A 19,484-nucleotide genomic window follows, 5' to 3' on the forward strand; every position below is an offset into this window, starting at 1 on the left:
ATAGCTAACTAAGGTGTATCAGTAAGCTGCTACATAAATTTCCCTCTGGGCCAGCTGAAGAAAATTATAATAACCATTGAACTTACCGAAATGGTGAGGAATAATGGGAATTTCCATCTGAGATTCAGTAGAAGTAAACAAACACGTCATTTAGTAAGGGATTAGATTAGAAGCATATGTTTCCTTTCACGCATGAAGCTGAGCCTAACACATTTCCAATTATGTGTATTCTTATAACAACATCTGATGTAAAGGTTTGATTGCTGGAAATGGTCTGATATAAATTCAATATGTGGTACATACCAGACATCACTGAATGAACTTTGATCACATACTAACTGAATTATTATTAGATGCATTATTAAAAGCCATGTGCCCATATGAATATCGCATGCCATGCAATAAATCAGAAATCGCGTTATTTTGTGAAGGATGTCAGGGAGGAATCTTTTCTTGGACTGAGATCTGTGTTGCTTCCCTTAACACTCAATCTGCATTAATCTGCATTAAATTGCCTTTTCCTGTTGCATACCAGCTGTTCCTATGCATAGAAAGAACCAGTAGGTCCTGAGTTGAGTGGATCTCATGCCTTCTGTTTCGATATCAGGTACCTGGGGTACGACCACACGGCCACCCTGTTCCACATAAGAGACAGCCCCACAGACCCTGTGGAGAGACCCATCTTTCTCACCAACGCCTTCAGCTTCTCCATCCTCATCCACAACGTCTTCCTGCCAGAGGAGGCCAAAACCATGTTCGATGTGAGTGGAGTGTGTGGCTGCTGGTCCTGCTGTAGGAGCCAAGAGCAGATTAAAGCTGTCTGAGATGAGTGATGGATGTGTTTGACTTGCACTCCAGTTTAGTGTTACTGACTCATGTAACAATCACTAAGTGTCTTAAGTTGAATAAACTCTAGAATTTGCTTTGAAGCTAAGTTGAAAACATTTTGGTTTCCAAAACTAATCTGAAAATGAGTAACTTTTTCTTGTGCTGATTTTCATGTGAACAACTTTTGTTCAAGAATTTGTGAGTAACACAAGTTGTAAATGACCTGGTTAAAAAAAAGTTACTCATTGTTGGTAAGAGGGAAACTAGTTTGTAACTGGATGTGTAAGGACAAGGAAAGGGGAAAGGCCTACAGTAATGGTGAACTTTTCCAAAATGTCTGGAAAGAAGTCAAGCATTTCTTTCCCTGTGACGTGGAGAGACTATTCAGCTCCAAAGCCAAACTAGCTACAGTACGTTATAATAGCTGTAGTACATGCGTGTAAATTTATGCACTTTTCTGTCAGTGGGGCAGAAGTGTAGCATAGTGGTAAGGAGCAGGGCTTGCAACCAAGAGGTTGCTGGTTTGATTCCCTGCTGGGGCACTGCTCCTGTACTCTTGGGCCAGGTACTTAACTCAGCATTGCCTTGGTAAATCTCCAGCTATATAAATGGATAACGTGAAAATTGGAGCCTATGTAGCAAACGCTTTTATCCAGAGTGGCTTAAATGCCAATAATGTAGTGTAGTTCAGAAGTCAGTAGCTGGCTGCGTTTCTGTTGGACTCTGATCAGAGGTGGACCGTAGCTGCTTTGTTGAGTAATAATCCTGCCTTCTGTACCCTTCCTCAGGTTCATAACTTCAGCAAACCCATCCTCATCCCTCCCCACGAGTCATGCTACATCTTCTCCCTGCACTTCCGGCCCGTCCGACCCTCTATCCACATCGACAGCAACATCCTGCTCGTCACCAATGCCTCCAAGTTCCACCTCCCCATCCGAGCTTACACTGGCTTCCTGGAGGTAGGCACCGCCCTGCGTCGGAGTGGCAGGGTGGGGCTGGGCATGATGAGACCTGCGTGTAATGAAGCCTGCAGCTCTGATTCACTTTAGGCTTCACTGAGTAGACGTTCTGTAAACATCAGGAATCTTTTTTTTAAGATGATTCATTTCATGAGTTTGTTGGTAAATATCAAGAACAGCCTGTTGTCTTTTGAAAGGCACCCAGGGGTGGTGTCTTAGGAGTGGTTTATTTTGGGGTTACCATTTAACATGTGTCCAGTGGGAAACTGGACATTTATTTCTTGGACATGACTGGAAAATCTGTGTTTTTACATTGGTCATTTTAAGATGGTCAGTTGCAGAAAAGATGGCAAGGACAGAAGAATTTGGATATTTTGGGTGTTTTACATAATACCATATTATTTTGTAATGACTTGTGTCATAGGACTTCATCGTGAAAATAAGTAATAACATGTCATGGCAGGTATCTTTGCTGCAGAAAAGGTTGGAAAAATAGTTGAGTGCATATTGAGAGTTGATACTAAAGTTATTCGTCTACATGTTATTGCTAGCTAGCTAGTGGCAATGTGCCACCAAGGGAAATTAAACACTGTACTATAGCAGTGAATCTACTCTTCTAGCAATAGTACCAGACATAGCACTTCAAAGCTTGTTTTTTAATGCTTGGTATGTCCAACTAAGTATGTCCTTGGGTTTCTTTGTTTGTTACAGGGCCACAGTTGAAATGAACTAATTTCTTTTTATTTTCGCTTCCTTTACCAGCCTTTCATTCTGCCTCCCAGTCGGGATGAGCGCTTCCTGGACTTCAGCGTGCTCAGCGCCACTGACTCCAGCAGCAACGTGTTCGTGGTCATCAACAGTAACCCTATAGAGGTGATGTGACTGACCCCCCCCCCCCCCCCCAGCTGTGCCCCCGCAGCCACTGTGGCAGTCCTCACTGACCAGGCTCTGCTTCTTTCCCTCAGCTGGAGATCAAGTCCTGGCTGGTCACTGGAGACAGCCTGTCTATGGAGCTGCTCCGGTACGAACAGGGGAACAAGACAACCGTGCTGTCCAGGATGAAGGAGCTGCAGAACGCATCTGCCTCTGACCAGAAGAACGTAAGCACGCACCTTCCCATCATGCCTCTGGTGTTTTGGATGACACTGCGATGCATTACAGTGTACACCCCGGCAGAGCCTGGCTCATTCATTCATTTGCATTGCAAAAAAAGGGAACCGCACGTCACGTTTGGACGCTGTAAATAGCTTTATCAGCGGCTAAACAATGGCTAACTTTCACATACATTCCAGTTGTATTTACTTCCTCATTTGATGGATGTGTTGTTTTAACGAATTTAAAACAACCTCCCCTTACTGGTTTGATGAGTATATGTCGGCTTCCCGTCCATGATCTTGACAAAAAGCTTTTTTTTAACTTTTTCATGGAGGTATGTTCATATGACAGCATGAAAAATTCATTTGTGATTGAATCAAGTTTCATGTTATGTTTCTAGGAAATGAATTGTCTTAGTTGTAAGCGTGCCATCACACCATTTTATCGTCTGTTGATAGTTTTTTTGCCTAGCAGGTTAATCCACACACACACCACAGCTATGGTTTCTTTTCAAAACACAGTGGAAAAAACTTATGTTGCTATGACATCTGACTTATGTGTACATATAAATATTCCTTTGATTTTGCTCAATGATCACCACCATCATGATACAGAAGGTAGTGAGGAGGAGATGAAAATCAGTTTTGTCCACCATGTTGCAAACTGATACCAGTGAGTACTGTATTGTTTTAGCAGCACAAACAAATGTCTTGTGTCCATGAATTGGGAAAGTGTATGGAAATCATCCTGTTGGTTGGTCTTGTCCCTGCAGGTAATATTAGCGTCGGGCTACTACGCTGTGTTTAGGGTCACGCTGGTGGCTAAGGACCTGGAGGGCGTGTACGATGGAGCCGTGCACATCACAACAGACTACGAGGTACATGAACAGATATCTGTTTCATTAAAACAGCACCAGCAACAAAACCCTTATATAAAAAGCCATTGAAATGTAACACAAAGCAGGTATACTGAAACAAAACAGTACGCGTGACATTCGTTTTCAGGAACACAGTCGCTGTACGAAAAATATTTTTTTTTTTTAGTGGTAGTGGAATTTGTGATGGATTTCAGATGGGCTGCCAAAACACTCCAACCACATAGTTCTGTTAAAAATAAAGCCTTTCCTCCAAGCTGATATTGATGCACTTTTCAGACACAGGATTCCAGAGAGTCCAATTATGTGTACCACCATACTCAACTTACTACCTGGAAATCTCCTTGTAGTTGAACTTGAAAAGTAGTTCAACCATTGCCTTTGACATCGGCCCGAGTAAACCACAGCTGCCTAGCAAACATTACACAGTGATAAGGACTGTGTTGCAAATGAAGACTGTAATTAATGGATATAAATCAACTGTTCCATACTAGGATTTGATACATATTGGTAAATCACATCCCCATAATTCAGGATAGATCAGTTCCTGTATTTGTCATTTTTTATTCTTGTACTCGGTGTAGTACTTGCCTTGTACTACACCTCCAAATCCAAAACTGACTTGACCGATAATCAAGTTAGTAATGTATTTGTCACAAATTCATTTTGAATAGATCTCAAATCATAAGCATTTAAAATGGGTAACATTCTCAAAATTCTACTCTCTGCTACCTGAATTAGAAATTTGTCAACGTTAGAAGTGGTCCCGTTTTCGTACCAAATAGTATGACGAAATTAGATGAAATTTTGCCTCACCCTGCAGCAGTGCATTAAGAATACACCGTTCCAGTAAAATAATCAGTTCAGCCTGATAAGATTCAGCACCCTGTGACACAGTCTTATCAGTAGTGTATTATACTGTGTCATCAGCATAGAAATCACCATTGTATTTTGGACTTTGTAAATCATTTATGATAAAAGGAAAAAGGCATAAAATTAAAAGTGGTTCGACTGTGTCCGCCTTTCTAATTTTAAGAGGGCTATGATTCATATACGGCCAACTTAGTTTCTCTGAAGAATAATTCACGTGGTGTTAGGTTTTGTCGTTTGCGCTTTTAGTCTGTCTCGGATAAAAGCATGTGAAAGTTTGCCTTTGCTGGAAAAAAAATGTATGAAATAAGAGGTCACTTATTGGGAGCATCTACCCGTAACGGCTAGACTTATTTTTTTAAATCACAGATCTATTTGAAGTCAGTACCTTTCCTTCATAAGCTTCACAAAACAAATAAAAATAAAAATACTCAAAATATGAAGTAACATTTTAACCTTTTCCAGTTTTCATCCTTGACTTTTACCCAACAAGTGTCTTGTCTTATTTGTGCTTGGATTATATTTGATTTTAAGTTCCAGTCAGCAGGAATAATGATCAAGGAGCTAGCTGAAATAGAAACGCATTCAAGTAAATGAACGGAAAATTCTAGAGAAACCGAAAACTGTGGGGGTGCCTGTTCTTGATAAACACGTCTGTGTAAGGTGAACTCGACCAGAAGTGACCTATATAGAGGAGTATGGATAAATAGAGCAGTGAGAACACGTCTGTGGTGATGCCACAGGGCTGGACGCTGGCAGGGAGGAGTTCCAGAGCAGAGTGTGTGGAGAGCTGGTCAGCTGTATAGGAGAGTGTTATAGCAGGTTACAGGAGCGTGGCCCAGCCCCTGGGATGTGGCTGCCGTTCTCTGCGGTTGGCATAGCTGTGCGACAGGTCTAATCCCATACCACTGCTCAGGTTAATGCAGGCATGGCAAGCATCCAGCAGAATCGACCAGAGTGTTGGAGTATTGTAGCGCCCCCACCCATTCACCCAGAGCATCTGCAACTCATGCATCCTCACTTGGTCAGCCAGGAAGACCTGTGTACCTAAGTTTACGTCTCCTGTTTTGTGCAGTTTCACACATTGTAATGCCCTTGCAAATGTGTTAATGTGTCTTTCTTCATGTTTCCAGATATTAACAATACCAGTGAAAGCTGTCATAGCGGTGGGCACATTGGTCAGCTCACCGAAGCACATCGCTCTTCCCCCGTCGTTTCCGGTGAGAGAGATCTCCGTTCACCCTCCCCTCCTCTCTTCCCTCTACCTGAAATCCGCACACTGATGTGAAGCATCACACAGCCGTGCTGATGGCACGTCACAGGGCAGATCAGACTCACTTTAGCCGCAGCTGCTTGAGTGGGATCTCTTTTCTTTCATGCCTTGCGTGTCCTTATGTGAGATTGTCAAACCAGCTGTAGTGCCTGTAACTGTGCATTACACATCTAAACACTAAATGCGTTACTCTGTGTTTGCCTGCTGTGCTTGAAAGGTGTTCCACGTTGAAGGCACCAAATAGACTCTGTCTGAGCCGGCCGCTGTTGGCGCTTTGCCGTTGTCGGCTGCTCCGGCACAGCGCTGTCTGCACCTGCCCGTGTGACACTTCCACCCGTGTTTCTCCAGGGGAAGACTGTGCACCAGGGCTTCAGCATAATGAGCTCCTTCTCCCAGAAGGTGAAGCTGCAGCACATCCGCTCCCTCACCGAGGACGTGCGCTTCTACCACAGGAGGCTCAGGAACAATAAGGACGAGCTGGAGCCGCGGCGCAAGTCAAAGGTACGAGCCCCTCTCCTGGTGCCGAGGTGAGACACTTCCATGCCATACCCAAGAGTTCAGGCTCATTCAGAAGATGCATCTCCTTGGAAAGGTAGATTTTTCGGGGCTCCCGAGAGGCTCTGTCGGCAAGACGCTCCTCCTGAGAGCAGGCTGAGCCCTCAGGCCCGGGTGCATCCCAGCTGTGTCATCAGCCTACAGTGACTACCATCCCACAGCAGCAGAGAGGATTGGCTTATTTCCGTGTGGGGGGGAGAGGGTTGGGGGCGGGGGGGAGTGGATTTGTTGGCGGTTTTTCCTTGTCTCTTTGCACTCAGGCACACTGTAGCTTGTCAATCACACAGATGGTGTCAGTGGAGCTGTGTCTATCCTTCAGTCGGTGTTTACTGCACTGCAGCACAGTGTTCTTGTGTTGAAAAATGACTGTTGGCTGTGTTCAAGTGTACTGGAGTATTACTGTTGCCTCTCTTCTGTGAGACACGTAATTATCTCCTGCTGTCATGGTGAAAGGGGGGAAAAAACAGAAATATTCATTTTTTTCCCATTTATTTTTTGATTAAAATAGAATGGTACTTTGGTTATTTGGCAAAATAGAGTTTTCAGTCTACAGTGTAAACAAAACAGTAAAAATCGAATCCCTTTTTCCTATTTTCATGGCTGGCTGAATCATCTCTTAATTATTCTTTTCTTTTTCCTCATTGTTCTTTTTCATAGGTTGCAAATATTTATTTTGATGCCAGTCTGCAGTGTGGGGATCACTGCTATGTTGGCCTGCCATTTATATTGAAATGTAAGTATGCTGAAAGGGTCGGCTTTCTGTCTGGTGCTTTGAGGACGGTGTGTTTGATATACTGTGTTCTCCATGTTGAGCTTTAAAATGCCTTTTGTTTCAGCCGAGTCTAAACCACACGGGCTGCTGATGCAGGAGGATATGTGGGATGCAGATGTAGACCTGCACCAAACGCTTCTCAAAAGGTGGAGAGAACTGAAGGAAAACTCAGGGCATGAGTAAGTCATGTTGAAAAGCATTCGCATGTACTTTGGGTGGCAGTGTAGCACAGTGGTAAGGAGCAGGACTCGTAACCGAAAGGTTGCCAGTTTGATTCCCCGCTGGGGAGCTTCTGTTATACCCTTGGACAAGGTACTTAACCCAGAATTGCCTCTGTAAATATTCAGTATAAATGGATCACACTTACAAATTGCCTATGTAAGTAACCATGGATAACAGGGTCTGCTAAATGCCAATAATAATGTAATGTCCTCTAACCTTGGGAGCCGTCAGCATGCACCTTAGCCTTACTGAGCCCTTCCTCTTCTCCCTAAGGGTGGAAGCTGTGTTTGAGGTGAACACGGATCTGCAGAAAAACGTGCAAGCCAAACTCACGGCCCACTTGACGTGGCCTTCCATCATCAACTCCTCCCGTCACATCCAGTTTCCCCTGACCAACACCAACAGCTCCTCAGTAAGTGTGCACACATCTCTGTAAGCATGATCCCCAGCACCAGGGGATCTCACAGTTAATGTTTCACAGTGTAATCTGTCCGTCGCTCGACCAGCAGGGGCGGTTCCCCTTTAGAATACCGATGCGCTCAGTCGCGGTTTTTCAGTTCTCCGGAGTGTGAATTTGCATTGGGCTGGTCCTGCAAGCGCAATGATTTATGCTGAAAGAATGAATGATTTGTTTGCAGGAAGAGGAAGTGGTCTTAGAAAACCCAGCAGATGTTCCAGTGTACGTCCAGCTCCTCCCTTTAGCTCTATTCCCGAATCCATCTGTCTTCATAGAGAAAGTGGCCGACAGGTAAGAGCTGCCGGAGACAAGTCAGGCCCTTTAAAATGCAATGGCAGTTTAATGTAACTGTAGAGACAAATATCAGCGTGAGCCACACAGCCAGAAGCCTGTGCTTTCAACTTTCAAATGATGTGTGTCATGTACCATATGATGGACACACAAGAGAGCTGTTCAAATGTTTAATAGGTTGCTATACCCAAATGTATCTCCAGGCTTGTCTGTATCTTAGCCTAAATACACCTGCATTGACCACATGCTCGGGTCACATGAGGAACCGGATGCAGTGTTCTTCATCTTCATCCAGAAAAAGTGAAATTGTTGTAGTATGCTCCCAATAGAATATTAAAATGGCAAAGTGTTTTTAATTTGGAGAACTAAGTTTCGCCCAAGCCCATATGTTTAAAAAAAAAAAACCTGAGATACAGTTTTCAGGTCAGACATGACCTTAGAGACCTTAAACAACCCTAGCAAGACTTCTCGCTTTCAGTTACACAATATTCCCCGAATCTTTTCGTCCATCACACTCCGATGCAGAGAAGCAGTTTCACACTTCTGTAGTGCCCTGTGTTGCTTATTGTAACTTGAGTTTCAAAATCTCCTGAATGAATTACAACATGTTCAGAACACAGCTGCTTGGAATTTCAGCAAAGACTGAAGCCTCTAAAAGTATCACAACAGTTCTGGGTCATACACTCAGGCTCCGAGTAGCACTTGGTGTAAAACCCAAGATTCTTTGGAAGGCATTTAAGTCCTACAGTTCAGATAGTTTAATCTCTTACACCCCAAATGCAATCTGTGTTCCATTGATTTGGGCCATCCAGCCTCCCAAGCTACTCTTGGCAGACTGGAAAATGTGGTTGGCTGTATACTGGTCATTCTGTATGGTTTGAGTGAATCCAGCTAGATTACCATTTGAATTTAAAAAGCACTGCAGTCAGTTTTACATATTTCAAATGTGAAATGTTAGCAATGGGGGAAATGTAGAGTGAATATAAATAACTTGCTACTCTAAGCTAACACCTGTGCTTCTAAATAGTACAGGCATGTCAGAGGCAATACTTATGAATGACCCCACATATAGCATTTATTTCAGAATCCTGAATTTGCTGTAAAGGCTATATGAAATATGAACATACCATTTACTGAAATCAGAAATCGACTAAACCACTAAAATTAGATGAGAGGAAATTTTTCAGCGGATGAGCTTATTTTGTCCTTCTTTCCACCACTCAGGCTGTCATTAGGAAAATTCTCCACCATCAGCACCAACACACTGGAGTTCCAAGTTCACAGAAACCAAGTGAGTAATGTCATGAGGTTGTGAGGTGTCAGCGCTTTAACATATTTCAGACGTTACTAGAAAGAACTGAAACGTATTTATGTTCCACAATGGATTTTATTATTCACATCTTTTGAGATGTCCAGCTACGCAAACCTTAGGGTAGCAAAATGTGTTCAGTGCACTGTTGCTGTTCACCTGTAACAGAATTAAGCACCGTGGGATCCGTGGCTGTTAGTGACGATGTTCCGTTTCTCCCTGACAGACATCTAAGAGGGGCGTGGGGTTTGTCGAAGGACCAACGCGGCCCTTTGTTCATAATATGCTGCTGTTGCCCGGAGAGACAAAGTCCTTAAGTATGAAGTTCACTCCTGTCAGTAACCACACTGTGGCGTCCCTCTTCATTGTCAGGTACTTTCTCCCTGCTCTGTCAAAGCTGCCCTGTCTATGTGCTTTTTTTGCAGTGTCTGCACTCTTCTGCTGCAGGTGGTGGAGTGCATTCCTTTAGAAAACAGCCACTTTTTTTTTTTTTTTTATTTAACTGGGGAGGGAAATTACACTGGATCAGAGTCTGTTAGTGATTCAGTGGGAACTGTGAAGTGTGATGTTGGAAAGTTCCAGAAACAAGGTTGTGCAGCCCAGCAGTAAACTTTTTTTTTTTTTTTTTTTTTTGCTATGCATCTCCAGTTTACAGTAAATCAGAAATCTGTTTTCTCATCCAAACCCATATTAGTTGATACGTGAGCCTTTTTGGAAGAGCTAAACCTTACGTCATACATCCTCATGATGTGTATAGCTTAAGGTCTAGTTTTCTCGGGAAAAGCCAATGTACAGAAACACTTCTCTCATTGGCTGTCATGAGCCAACACTGATGATCACTGGAGGGGGGAGATACATTTAAATTTCTTGTATCACAGATTTTATATGGTGCTAGACTACAGGGGCCATGTGCATGGCAGCCTACTTTGTGCCAGCGTTTTGCACAGTAATACTCTAACATTAACACAAGTCATATTTCATATTTTCTTAGTTAATAAAAGGATTTTTATGAAAATACTGTATGTTCAAATAAATTTTGTTAGATGCATGAAGAATTTAACTAAGGTTATTCATTAAATAAGTGTTTAAAAAGAAGAAATGTTGTTTAAAAACACTTTGTAAATTTGGAATCCTGCTTTTAAGAATAAACCACTTATGGGAATGCATGTTATATACAGTGAAAAGCAAGTGTAGCCCAGGTCAGCAGTGTTTCTCAGCTGTGGTGGTATTTTCCAGTACCCATCTTCCATCTCTGAATCTTCAACTGTGGTGAGCTACAGTGTCTTCAGTTCAAAATGAGCCGTTCTGGGCTGAGATGGAAAGAAATCTATTAAATCTTGTTGTTTCTGGAATTAAGGGCCAATAATTTGGAGAAACTGATGCGCCTGATGTGTGTGATTAAGGCAGAAATTAAAAAAAAAAATCCATCATTTTGAATTTTGTTTCATAAACTTTGTTTCAGGAATAACCTGACAGTGTTGGACTACTTAGTTGTCCACGGCCAGGGCACCACAGAAAGCCTAAAAATTGCTGGGAAGCCTCCTGGTCCCGGGAGCTCCCTGAGGTTCAAGATGACGGAGTCCCTATTGAAGGACTGCTCAGAGAGTAAGTACCCCAGCACTTAGCCTGAGTCGCAACTGAGCACACTCATGTCAGCACACCCAGAACCCTGCAGATGTCTGACTGGTTACTTTCACAAAAGGAGTGATGGCATCTTGTCTGAAAGATAATTCTTGTCTCTGTCAAAGCTGGAAAGTTTCCACAGTGCACTTATCTGCATACTTGATTATATATACGAAGCTGTCACTTCATTCTGCATGTCTTTATGTAAGTCATAGATTTGAACAATCTGAATTATTTTTCAGTTGAACAGTTATTTCTTTGTGCTGGCTGAAAGAATGGTGCCTTTGCAGTCAGTCCAACACACTTCCTTACGAAAGCTATAGTGCCTCACTGGGGCAAAGCTGTAACAATGGTATTGAAATGTAATTATATGTATATAGATTATTGAAATATATGTGCACATAGACACGTATGCATATGTTTGTAATCAGAATGTTCTGAAACTGCTACTGCATTGGTGACCTTCTCTGCCTTTATGGAGGATCCAAACCAGGTACTTAATATGCTTTTCTCCTCTGCCTCCTCCACCCTGAAGGTAAATCAAAGGAGCCAAACTTCACTCTCAGAAGGACATTTAAGGTTGAAAACACGGGACAGCTTACAATTTACATCCGATCCACCGAAATCAGTGGATATGCCTGCGAGGGATATGGATTCAAAGTTGTCAACTGTCAAGAATTTGCACTTAAACCAAATGCTTCAAAAGATATCGTCATACTGTGAGTTTAATAGCCGGACTGTTCTTATGACACAATGAGTTTCCTGTCTTTTGCAGCTTCATTTTATAATCATAGATTTAAAGCCATTCAATGTGCTTTAGGGTCCATGAAGAACATGACCTCAGGGAAATTGTGTGGTACTGAGCATTTATATATGAGCCTTTTCTTAACAGTTTGTCCCATGGGTTTTATTTTCAAATCTAAATGTTTTGAGTTGTTTCTGAAATTGGAGACAGAGAACTCAATTTTAAACTGATATATATATTAAAAGACGAGAGTTCGATAAGCCACTGATCATTTTTGAGAAAACAGCCCTAGGCAGCCATTACTTGACACTTAGACTGTAGTAGAATACAGAATGTTCTCAGCTTTGTCCACTGTAATTGCTCAGCACTGGGAACTCAGAACTAGGCCAGAAATAGGAACATCGCAGCTAACCTCAAAGCACAGAGTAAACACCATCAGTCAAACATGGAAGATCTCTGTGCTGTGGAATGAAAACTGCTATTAATAATTGTCATCACCCACTTGTGGATTATGTATCCAGTGCTGAGACTGTGGAAGTGGCACTCTTTTTTTTTTTCTTTTGCTTCCTCTGTATAGACATGTTTATTTCCCCTTGGCGCACACTCTGAGGTTAAATGGTTACTCTGCAACCTCATGGAATGAAAAGACTATTAATGTTTAGCATAGCATAAGCCCCCCAGTGCCTGTTTTTTATTTATTTAACCTTCATTTTACCAGGATATGGTCCCATTGAGACTTAGAATCTCTTTTACAAAGGAGTCTTAGCCAAAACAGCAGTAAAATAGACTTAACAGTAGACAATATGTCAAATCAATATGATTTAAAAATATGTAAAAATAGTAAAGGTATTGTTGGATTTGGAGATCATGTGAACAAGATTGTGACTATGACACATCACTGGATATCTGATTTGGAAGTGAACCCTCATGATTTTATCATAATTTATGGCACCAGATTTGTCTTTGCTGTAGAAGCTGCACATGACATCAGCAAAAAGCTTTCTCTCACACACAGCGGAGCAGGCATGTTTGCGGTAGAACTGCAGGTTGCTGTCTGACTGCACTGTTATTTGATCTGTACCTCTCTTTCTTGTGTGTACATGTGCGTCTGTCTGTCTGTCTGTCTGTCTTTCTGTGTGTCTGTGTCTGTGTGTGTGTGTGTGTGTGTGTGTCTCTCTGTGTGTGTGTGTGTGTGTCTGTCTGTCTGTCTGTCTGTCTGTCTGTCTGTCTGTCTGTCTGTCTGTCTGTCTGTCTGTCTGTCTGTCTGTCTGTCTGTGTGTGTGTGTGTGTGTCTGTGTGTGTGTGTGTGTCTGTGTGTGTGTGTGTGTGTGTGTGCGCGCGCGCACAGGTTTACGCCCGATTTCACTGCCTCCCGAGTCATCCGGGAGCTGAAGCTGGTGACAGAGGGGGGCTCGGAGTTTGTCTTCGTCCTGAACGCCTCGTTGCCCTACCACATGCTGGCGGTGTGCGCTGAAGCCCTGCCCAGGCCCAGCTGGGAGCTGGAGCTCTACATCATCATCTCCCTCATCATGAGGTAAGCACACCTGTCCAGGGCTGCTCTCCATGACCCAGTCATAACTATATAAACCAAACGGAGGAAAAGTGCTCTCTGTAGCATGTAGTTATTAGTCTTAGAGCGGCTTTAAAACTAGTAGCTGCTTAAACTCTCAGAACAGCAGGTTACACAAGTTACCATCTGATCAGAAGCTTCAGTGATGTAAATAGGACCTGAGTTGTAACTAAGACAAGAAAACTGAGGCTCTCCAGTGGACACTAGTGGTCTAATGAATATTGTCACTAATTGATATTATCACCAATGCAAAGTAGGTCCAATTTCAGACATTTTATTTTTTTAATGATTTCTGTGATGGCGAAGGACTAGTTAGTGAATGAGTGAGTGTGTTGGCAGTTGTAAATAACATTAGGGTCTTGTCTTCAGCTCCATGTTCCTGTTAGTGATTGCCACAGCCTACCTGGAAGCACAGGGAATATGGGAACCGTTTAAGAGACGCTTGTCTTTTGAAGCATCCAACACTCCCATGGAGACAGGGAGACCCTTTGATCTCAGGGAAATTGTACGCATTCAATCCGACACAAAGTAAGTACATCTTTGAATTCATTCCAGCACTGTTGCGTTTCTCAGTAGTCGATGCGATGGATTGTTTTAACAATGGCAGTGTATATTATGGAAATAAATTAGGTTCAGGTAGTCTGCACCTTTTAATCCCATTGGCTGATTTTCCTCCCCAGCTTGAATGATTATGGCGACGCAAACCACAACTCGACGCGGGGAATGTACGCCTCGGGCAGCTCCTCCTCCCGGACCGGCAGCAGGCAGTGTGGCCCACAGTCCCACACACACAGCAGTAGCCTGGACGGCTTGCGGTCCAGGACCAGCTACAGTAGCAGGGCATCTATGCAAGCAATGGCCTCCTCACAGCTAGGAGCCAAAGGGGGCGGTGGCATCACAGACGGGGGCGCGGCCCAGTTCCAGCTGACCAACCGGAAGGCACGGAACACCAAGCAGCAACAACAGCAGCAGCAGCAGCAGCAGGCCTCTAGCCTCCTGGAGCAGCAGTCCCCGACACCAACAGTACCTCAGCCATCTCAGAGAAACCACCCTGAGAGCAGCGCCCGCCATAGCTCCGAGGACTCGGACTACACCAGTCTCGTGGAGGCCATGGACAGGGACCTGGACCGACCGGAGTCGCCTGCGCCAGAGGTGTTCCAGGAGCAGCCCCCATCCCCTGCTGCACAGAGCAAAGGTATTACGGTGACCTGCACTCAGAACGATTAGAACTGCATTGGCGGTGGCATTTCAAAGGGTAGAGGTAACCTTACCTTATGTGGATGCACCAACTGGATTCATAGTCAACATCCGCTTGAGGATAGCCATGTTTCACATGTGTAAACTCATATGAAGCCTTGTAGAGAGACCAAGCTCTTCACCTAGAAGCAGAAGTGTCCCATAGACGTATGCACACTTTACATCACATTACATGCATTTAGCAGATGCTCTTATCCAGAGTGACTTCCAGCATAATAGAACATAATTGTATCCAGTTAAACGAGCAACAGTGTCAGCCCAGTGAGTGTGAGCATAAACACTGTTTTTTAAAAATGTTTTTAAATAGACGGTATGTATGAAAGTATGGAAACTTCTGCTGGAAGCAATGAAAATTCCATGAGTGTTTCATCAACGTGGTTTCGGAATTTGAGCCATATTAGAAGAGCCGTAATGCGTCCAGTAAAATTTCCATCATATGAAACACCCTTTTGTTGTCGCGCATTAGGTGCCTGTGTGGGTTTAGACAGCTGTGTAATTCCTGCCTGTTGTCCCTGTCTGCAGCCACAGTGAAAGGGAAGGTCCAGCGGAAGTCCAAGGCCCAGAAAAAGCGGGAGGAGAAGGAGCGCAGGACAAAGGGAAAGCCTCAGGGGGACGAGCTGAAGGACGCGCCCATCGACAACGACGACAGCTCCTCCACCACCACCGAGACCTCCAACCCAGACATGGAGGCCAGCATCAAAGAGGTGCCGATGGAGCGGACTTCTTTTTTTGTTTGTGTTGCCTACATAATCATTTAGCTTCCTTAGAAGAATGCAACAATATAATCACTTTTGTTTTAAAATATAACTTTTACTGTGGTAAATGATGATGGAAAGTTTTCTGACTGTAACTGAGTATGAATTGCGAACGTGCAGCTCCAGACATTCAATGGTGCTATGTGTTGGAGATTCAAAGGCTTTTTCCCTACTTGGACGTTTGTGTATCAGTAATCTGAATTCAACAGAGTACTAAATATTTGGATATTTTATTTTCCTGACCCCCCCCAGGAACCAGTAAAGAAAAAAGGCAGACCGTTCACACCAGAAAAGGAGAAAGAAGAAACGCCAGCATTCCCCACAAAGCCCAAAAACAAGAAACTAGGCCCCGCGAAGAAGGAGAGCCAAGCCGATGCCAAGGCCAGGTCAGTCGAGCTGCACTTCAGCCTCTCAGCTCCAGTGCTGAAGTGTTCTGTGAAACACTAACCCTTCCTCCCTGTGTCACCCTAGTTCCCTGGAGCTGCCGTATGTGACACCCCTGGAAAACAAACAGCGCAAAAACTTCACATCCAAAACCCTGATGCATCCAACTCTAACAAGTGGCCCCAAAACAAGGAATTTACAGAAGCAGAGAGGTTGGCCTCTTATTTGGCTGAATTCCGTGTTTTTTTTTTCTTGGTGATAATAATAACTGCTCTGTGGAGATCTATTTGCTGGGGAGTGACCTTGTGCTTCTTACCCCCAGCTCCCTGTGTAAAGTCAGAGGACTGTCGCCCCGCTCCCCTGGTGAAGTTCCTGTCTAACGGGTCGGTGCAGGAGCTGGGCAACAGCAGCAGCTCAGAGGGCGAGAAGGACTCCCCTCCGCCAGAGTGGGACTCTGTACCCCTCCACAAAGACGGCAGCCGTGAGTCACACAAGCACAACAGCGTGACATCACGTGCTCCACACTCATCCACAGAAACATGCAAAGTGCTTGTTTTGCACGTAAACTTATACAGCTTGGCATTTTACTCAGTTCTTTTCAAGTGCATTGCGCAAATGAAACCCACTGGTCCGGTTCTCAGGCCCCTTCCACACCCATTACAACTTACCTTTTTGAAATCAATGTGGAACACACCTTCAGAGACTTTTTATGAAACAATTTCTCATCTTTGTGACCCCCCTCTCTCCCTCTCAGCTGCAGACAGCCTCCAGCAGATCTCCATGCAGACCATGAATGCAGACCCCTTCCTGAAGAGACCCATCTCAGCCATCTCCAGGACCTGCTCCCCTCCCCCCACCCCACTCAGCCTGGTACACCGTGGGACTTACAGCAGTGTGGTTAACGCCAGCAGGTAACCTGCCTTGCTGACTTCACCAATGACTGCTGCACACTTTAGTCTTTTGGATCTATGACTAAATGTACATACGTTATCCCAAATCAAATCACCAGTTTGAGTCATATTCTGTGATCTTACTTTTGCTTGTATGTATGTCTGATTGCAGTGAGACAGGTTCAAAGAGTGCGACCGGTAACAAGAACAAGTTGACCAAGTCGACCTCACTGCCCGGGAAGAATGGGAACCCTACTTTTGCGGCAGTGGCAGCCGGCTACGACAAAAGTCCAGGTGAGTAATGTCTGTCGGCATTTCTGAAGGAAGCTGAACGCCCCCGAGGAGGTGGATGTGCTGACCCCATTTGCGCTGGGCTCACAGGTGGCAGTGGACCAGCGAAGGGGGCCGTCAGCAAGGCCGAGGCTCTGGGCAAGGCGACCATCCCTCACATGACGTCTGTGGAGAGCGACAGCTCTGACAGGTGAGGCCTCCACCCCCAAACCCCACCCCTGGCTCTATCCGTCAGTCACGGACCCCAAAGCCAGTCCTTACGCTGCGCTCTGCTTTGCTCCCTCCTAGTCCTGGATTATGGAGCCCTATTGAAAGCAGCAACAGCCCCAACTTCAATTCCGTCAATGCCTTCTCAGCATTTGGACCCAACACTTTCAACCTGTCTGGAGGTGAGTGTAAGAGTCAGGCAGTAGGGAGACAATCAGGGAACGACTTGCTTCCACTTACTTGGAAGAATGGAACTTTTATGTTACATTTACGTAGTTGTAACGGTCTGTAATGTGTGAATATTCACGATCGGTTCCCAGTGTGTTAAACGCAGATTGTCCTTTGTTCAGTCTTTAGTGATATGACCTTCCCAAAGAGTCAGGAGGCCCAGCAGAGCTGGCGTGAGTTCAGCCCTTTGCCGTCCTCCTTCTGGGATGCTCCCGCCAGCGACCCCCTGCACTCCTGGCCCAGCAGCTCCGGTTCCCCGACAGCCCCCACTGCAGTAAGAGCCCCACCCCAGGCCCACCCCAGGCCCACTGAAATACACCCTGAGCTGCTCTCAGAAACTTTCACTATTAATCATCTGCCTTACAATTATCAAAGACACTATGAAGTGTTTCACTGGACATACCTACCAGTATCACCAGGCACCTTCACAGTATCTTCAACTAAACACTTTCTATGAGTTTTTATTTTCTAGTAACAACACCATTCATATTTTTTTTTTATTATCTCGGCTGCGGCTGAAGGATGATGATGATGTTTTTTCATTTGTGACATTCACAATGTTGTAGGAACTAATCCTCTTGAGGTAGGGCAGGAACATGTCAAACTATGTTCTGAGCTCCAAAATAAAACATTTCTGTACGGTTTTATGTGCTCTTTTTGGAATATGAACAAATGGAATGCAGTCTTTTTTAATCTCTCATCAGGATTTTGACAACTAATTGGCCCTTACGCCAGTCCTTTTGGCTATCAGTTGTTGACTGCCTGCAGATGCAGTGTTAGTGTTCATCATAGCCTTACCTGGACTGACACAATTCTTTGAAGCATCTCCTTAACTGTGTGCACCCCTCTGTCTGTGTGCAGTCTATTTTAGGCAATACCAGTGGCCTCTGGTCCTCCACCACTCCCTTCAGCAGCTCCATCTGGTCCACCAGCGGTGACAATGGCCTGCACTCCTTCACTCCGCCCACCACCACCCCTCTCGACCTGATTGGCAGCTCCGACAGCCCAGCCCAGCCGGCGGCCCCAGCCCCCACGGACATGGGCCGCACCTACAACCCCTGGAGCATGTGGCGCCCCACGCTGAGCAGGAGGAGCTCTGAACCCTGGCCCAACCCCCCTGACAATGGCAACTGAGGAGCCACACCCCCAGCTTCTCCTCCCACCCCGAACAAGAATCGTACGCCATGGGCGTTATGTTTTTGTTTCATTTGTAAAGCATAATTTGTACACACAGACAAATGCTTCTATTAATGCTTCTTATAAGGAAACGGTGGGCCAAAAACGGCATACGGTAGCCCCACAGCACACCCCAGAAAACCTCTGCTGTTGCTCTCCACTGGACCACAGAAAAGGGTTTACTGCTGCTTTTAATACTCAGAAACACAAGCCTTATTTAAACCAGATTTTATCAGCAGCAACCCCCTATTCAAAAAAGGAAAATTCATAAGGAATATTATTGCCCTCATAGGGATGTTTTTTGTGATTTTTAAGTTCCCCCTTTTATGTAATACTGTATTATTTTGGTATTGTAAAGTACAGTATTACTCTCTTTAAACAAGCACTTTGTGTAAAGCTCACCAGTTGCTCAGAGAGAGAGAGAGATTACCTTGGTTTTAAGGGTTGCAATAATATTAAAGCATATTTTGGCTGAATAGTAAAGCTGTTCATGGGTTAACTTGAATTGTGGGTAAAGCGATTATCAGGAAAAGTCATTATTTTTTGCCAGTCTGTTAGGAGCATTATGTGCCCTTACTAGCCTGCATTTTAACAGTTTGGAACTTGAAACAGTCTTGGCCAAATCTTGAAAGCGTCATGTTTTTTGACGCATTTCTTACAAAGTCGGATTCTACTCAAAATTAAAGTTTGTTTTGTTGACCTTGGCTGTTCATTTTTATGGGTTTATTTTTATGGAGTATTGCATTTGAATTTAAGAATTGGCACAGTAAATCCCTTATTCCTGTCACTTCAAAGTGTTATTATGGGTCACCAGATCAAAATAAAAACAAGTCAGACAGACGTTATGGTGTGA

At 44.3% G+C, this 19,484-nt stretch overlaps 1 protein-coding gene across 1 annotated transcript in view; it reads left to right on the forward strand.

Moving 5' to 3' along the window:
- Positions 1 to 19,462, forward strand: part of tmem131 (transmembrane protein 131) — a 46,809-nt gene extending 27,347 nt beyond the window's left edge. Inside the window, exons 14-41 of the mRNA XM_036540065.1 lie at positions 608 to 761; positions 1,617 to 1,787; positions 2,550 to 2,660; positions 2,753 to 2,887; positions 3,655 to 3,759; positions 5,760 to 5,846; positions 6,248 to 6,400; positions 7,112 to 7,187; positions 7,291 to 7,405; positions 7,722 to 7,860; positions 8,087 to 8,196; positions 9,421 to 9,487; positions 9,732 to 9,877; positions 10,968 to 11,110; positions 11,664 to 11,847; positions 13,222 to 13,407; positions 13,813 to 13,971; positions 14,124 to 14,638; positions 15,223 to 15,404; positions 15,708 to 15,841; positions 15,927 to 16,051; positions 16,162 to 16,320; positions 16,594 to 16,750; positions 16,902 to 17,023; positions 17,111 to 17,210; positions 17,309 to 17,409; positions 17,578 to 17,729; positions 18,317 to 19,462. Of these exons, the coding sequence (XP_036395958.1) occupies positions 608 to 761; positions 1,617 to 1,787; positions 2,550 to 2,660; positions 2,753 to 2,887; positions 3,655 to 3,759; positions 5,760 to 5,846; positions 6,248 to 6,400; positions 7,112 to 7,187; positions 7,291 to 7,405; positions 7,722 to 7,860; positions 8,087 to 8,196; positions 9,421 to 9,487; positions 9,732 to 9,877; positions 10,968 to 11,110; positions 11,664 to 11,847; positions 13,222 to 13,407; positions 13,813 to 13,971; positions 14,124 to 14,638; positions 15,223 to 15,404; positions 15,708 to 15,841; positions 15,927 to 16,051; positions 16,162 to 16,320; positions 16,594 to 16,750; positions 16,902 to 17,023; positions 17,111 to 17,210; positions 17,309 to 17,409; positions 17,578 to 17,729; positions 18,317 to 18,589 (4,261 nt within the window). The 3' untranslated portion in view covers positions 18,590 to 19,462. The remainder of the gene's footprint in view (positions 1 to 607; positions 762 to 1,616; positions 1,788 to 2,549; positions 2,661 to 2,752; positions 2,888 to 3,654; positions 3,760 to 5,759; positions 5,847 to 6,247; positions 6,401 to 7,111; positions 7,188 to 7,290; positions 7,406 to 7,721; positions 7,861 to 8,086; positions 8,197 to 9,420; positions 9,488 to 9,731; positions 9,878 to 10,967; positions 11,111 to 11,663; positions 11,848 to 13,221; positions 13,408 to 13,812; positions 13,972 to 14,123; positions 14,639 to 15,222; positions 15,405 to 15,707; positions 15,842 to 15,926; positions 16,052 to 16,161; positions 16,321 to 16,593; positions 16,751 to 16,901; positions 17,024 to 17,110; positions 17,211 to 17,308; positions 17,410 to 17,577; positions 17,730 to 18,316) is intronic.
- Positions 19,463 to 19,484: the final 22 nt, after the last annotated feature.

This window comes from Megalops cyprinoides, chromosome 11 (assembly GCF_013368585.1).
Source record: "Megalops cyprinoides isolate fMegCyp1 chromosome 11, fMegCyp1.pri, whole genome shotgun sequence".
NCBI lineage: Eukaryota > Metazoa > Chordata > Actinopteri > Elopiformes > Megalopidae > Megalops > Megalops cyprinoides.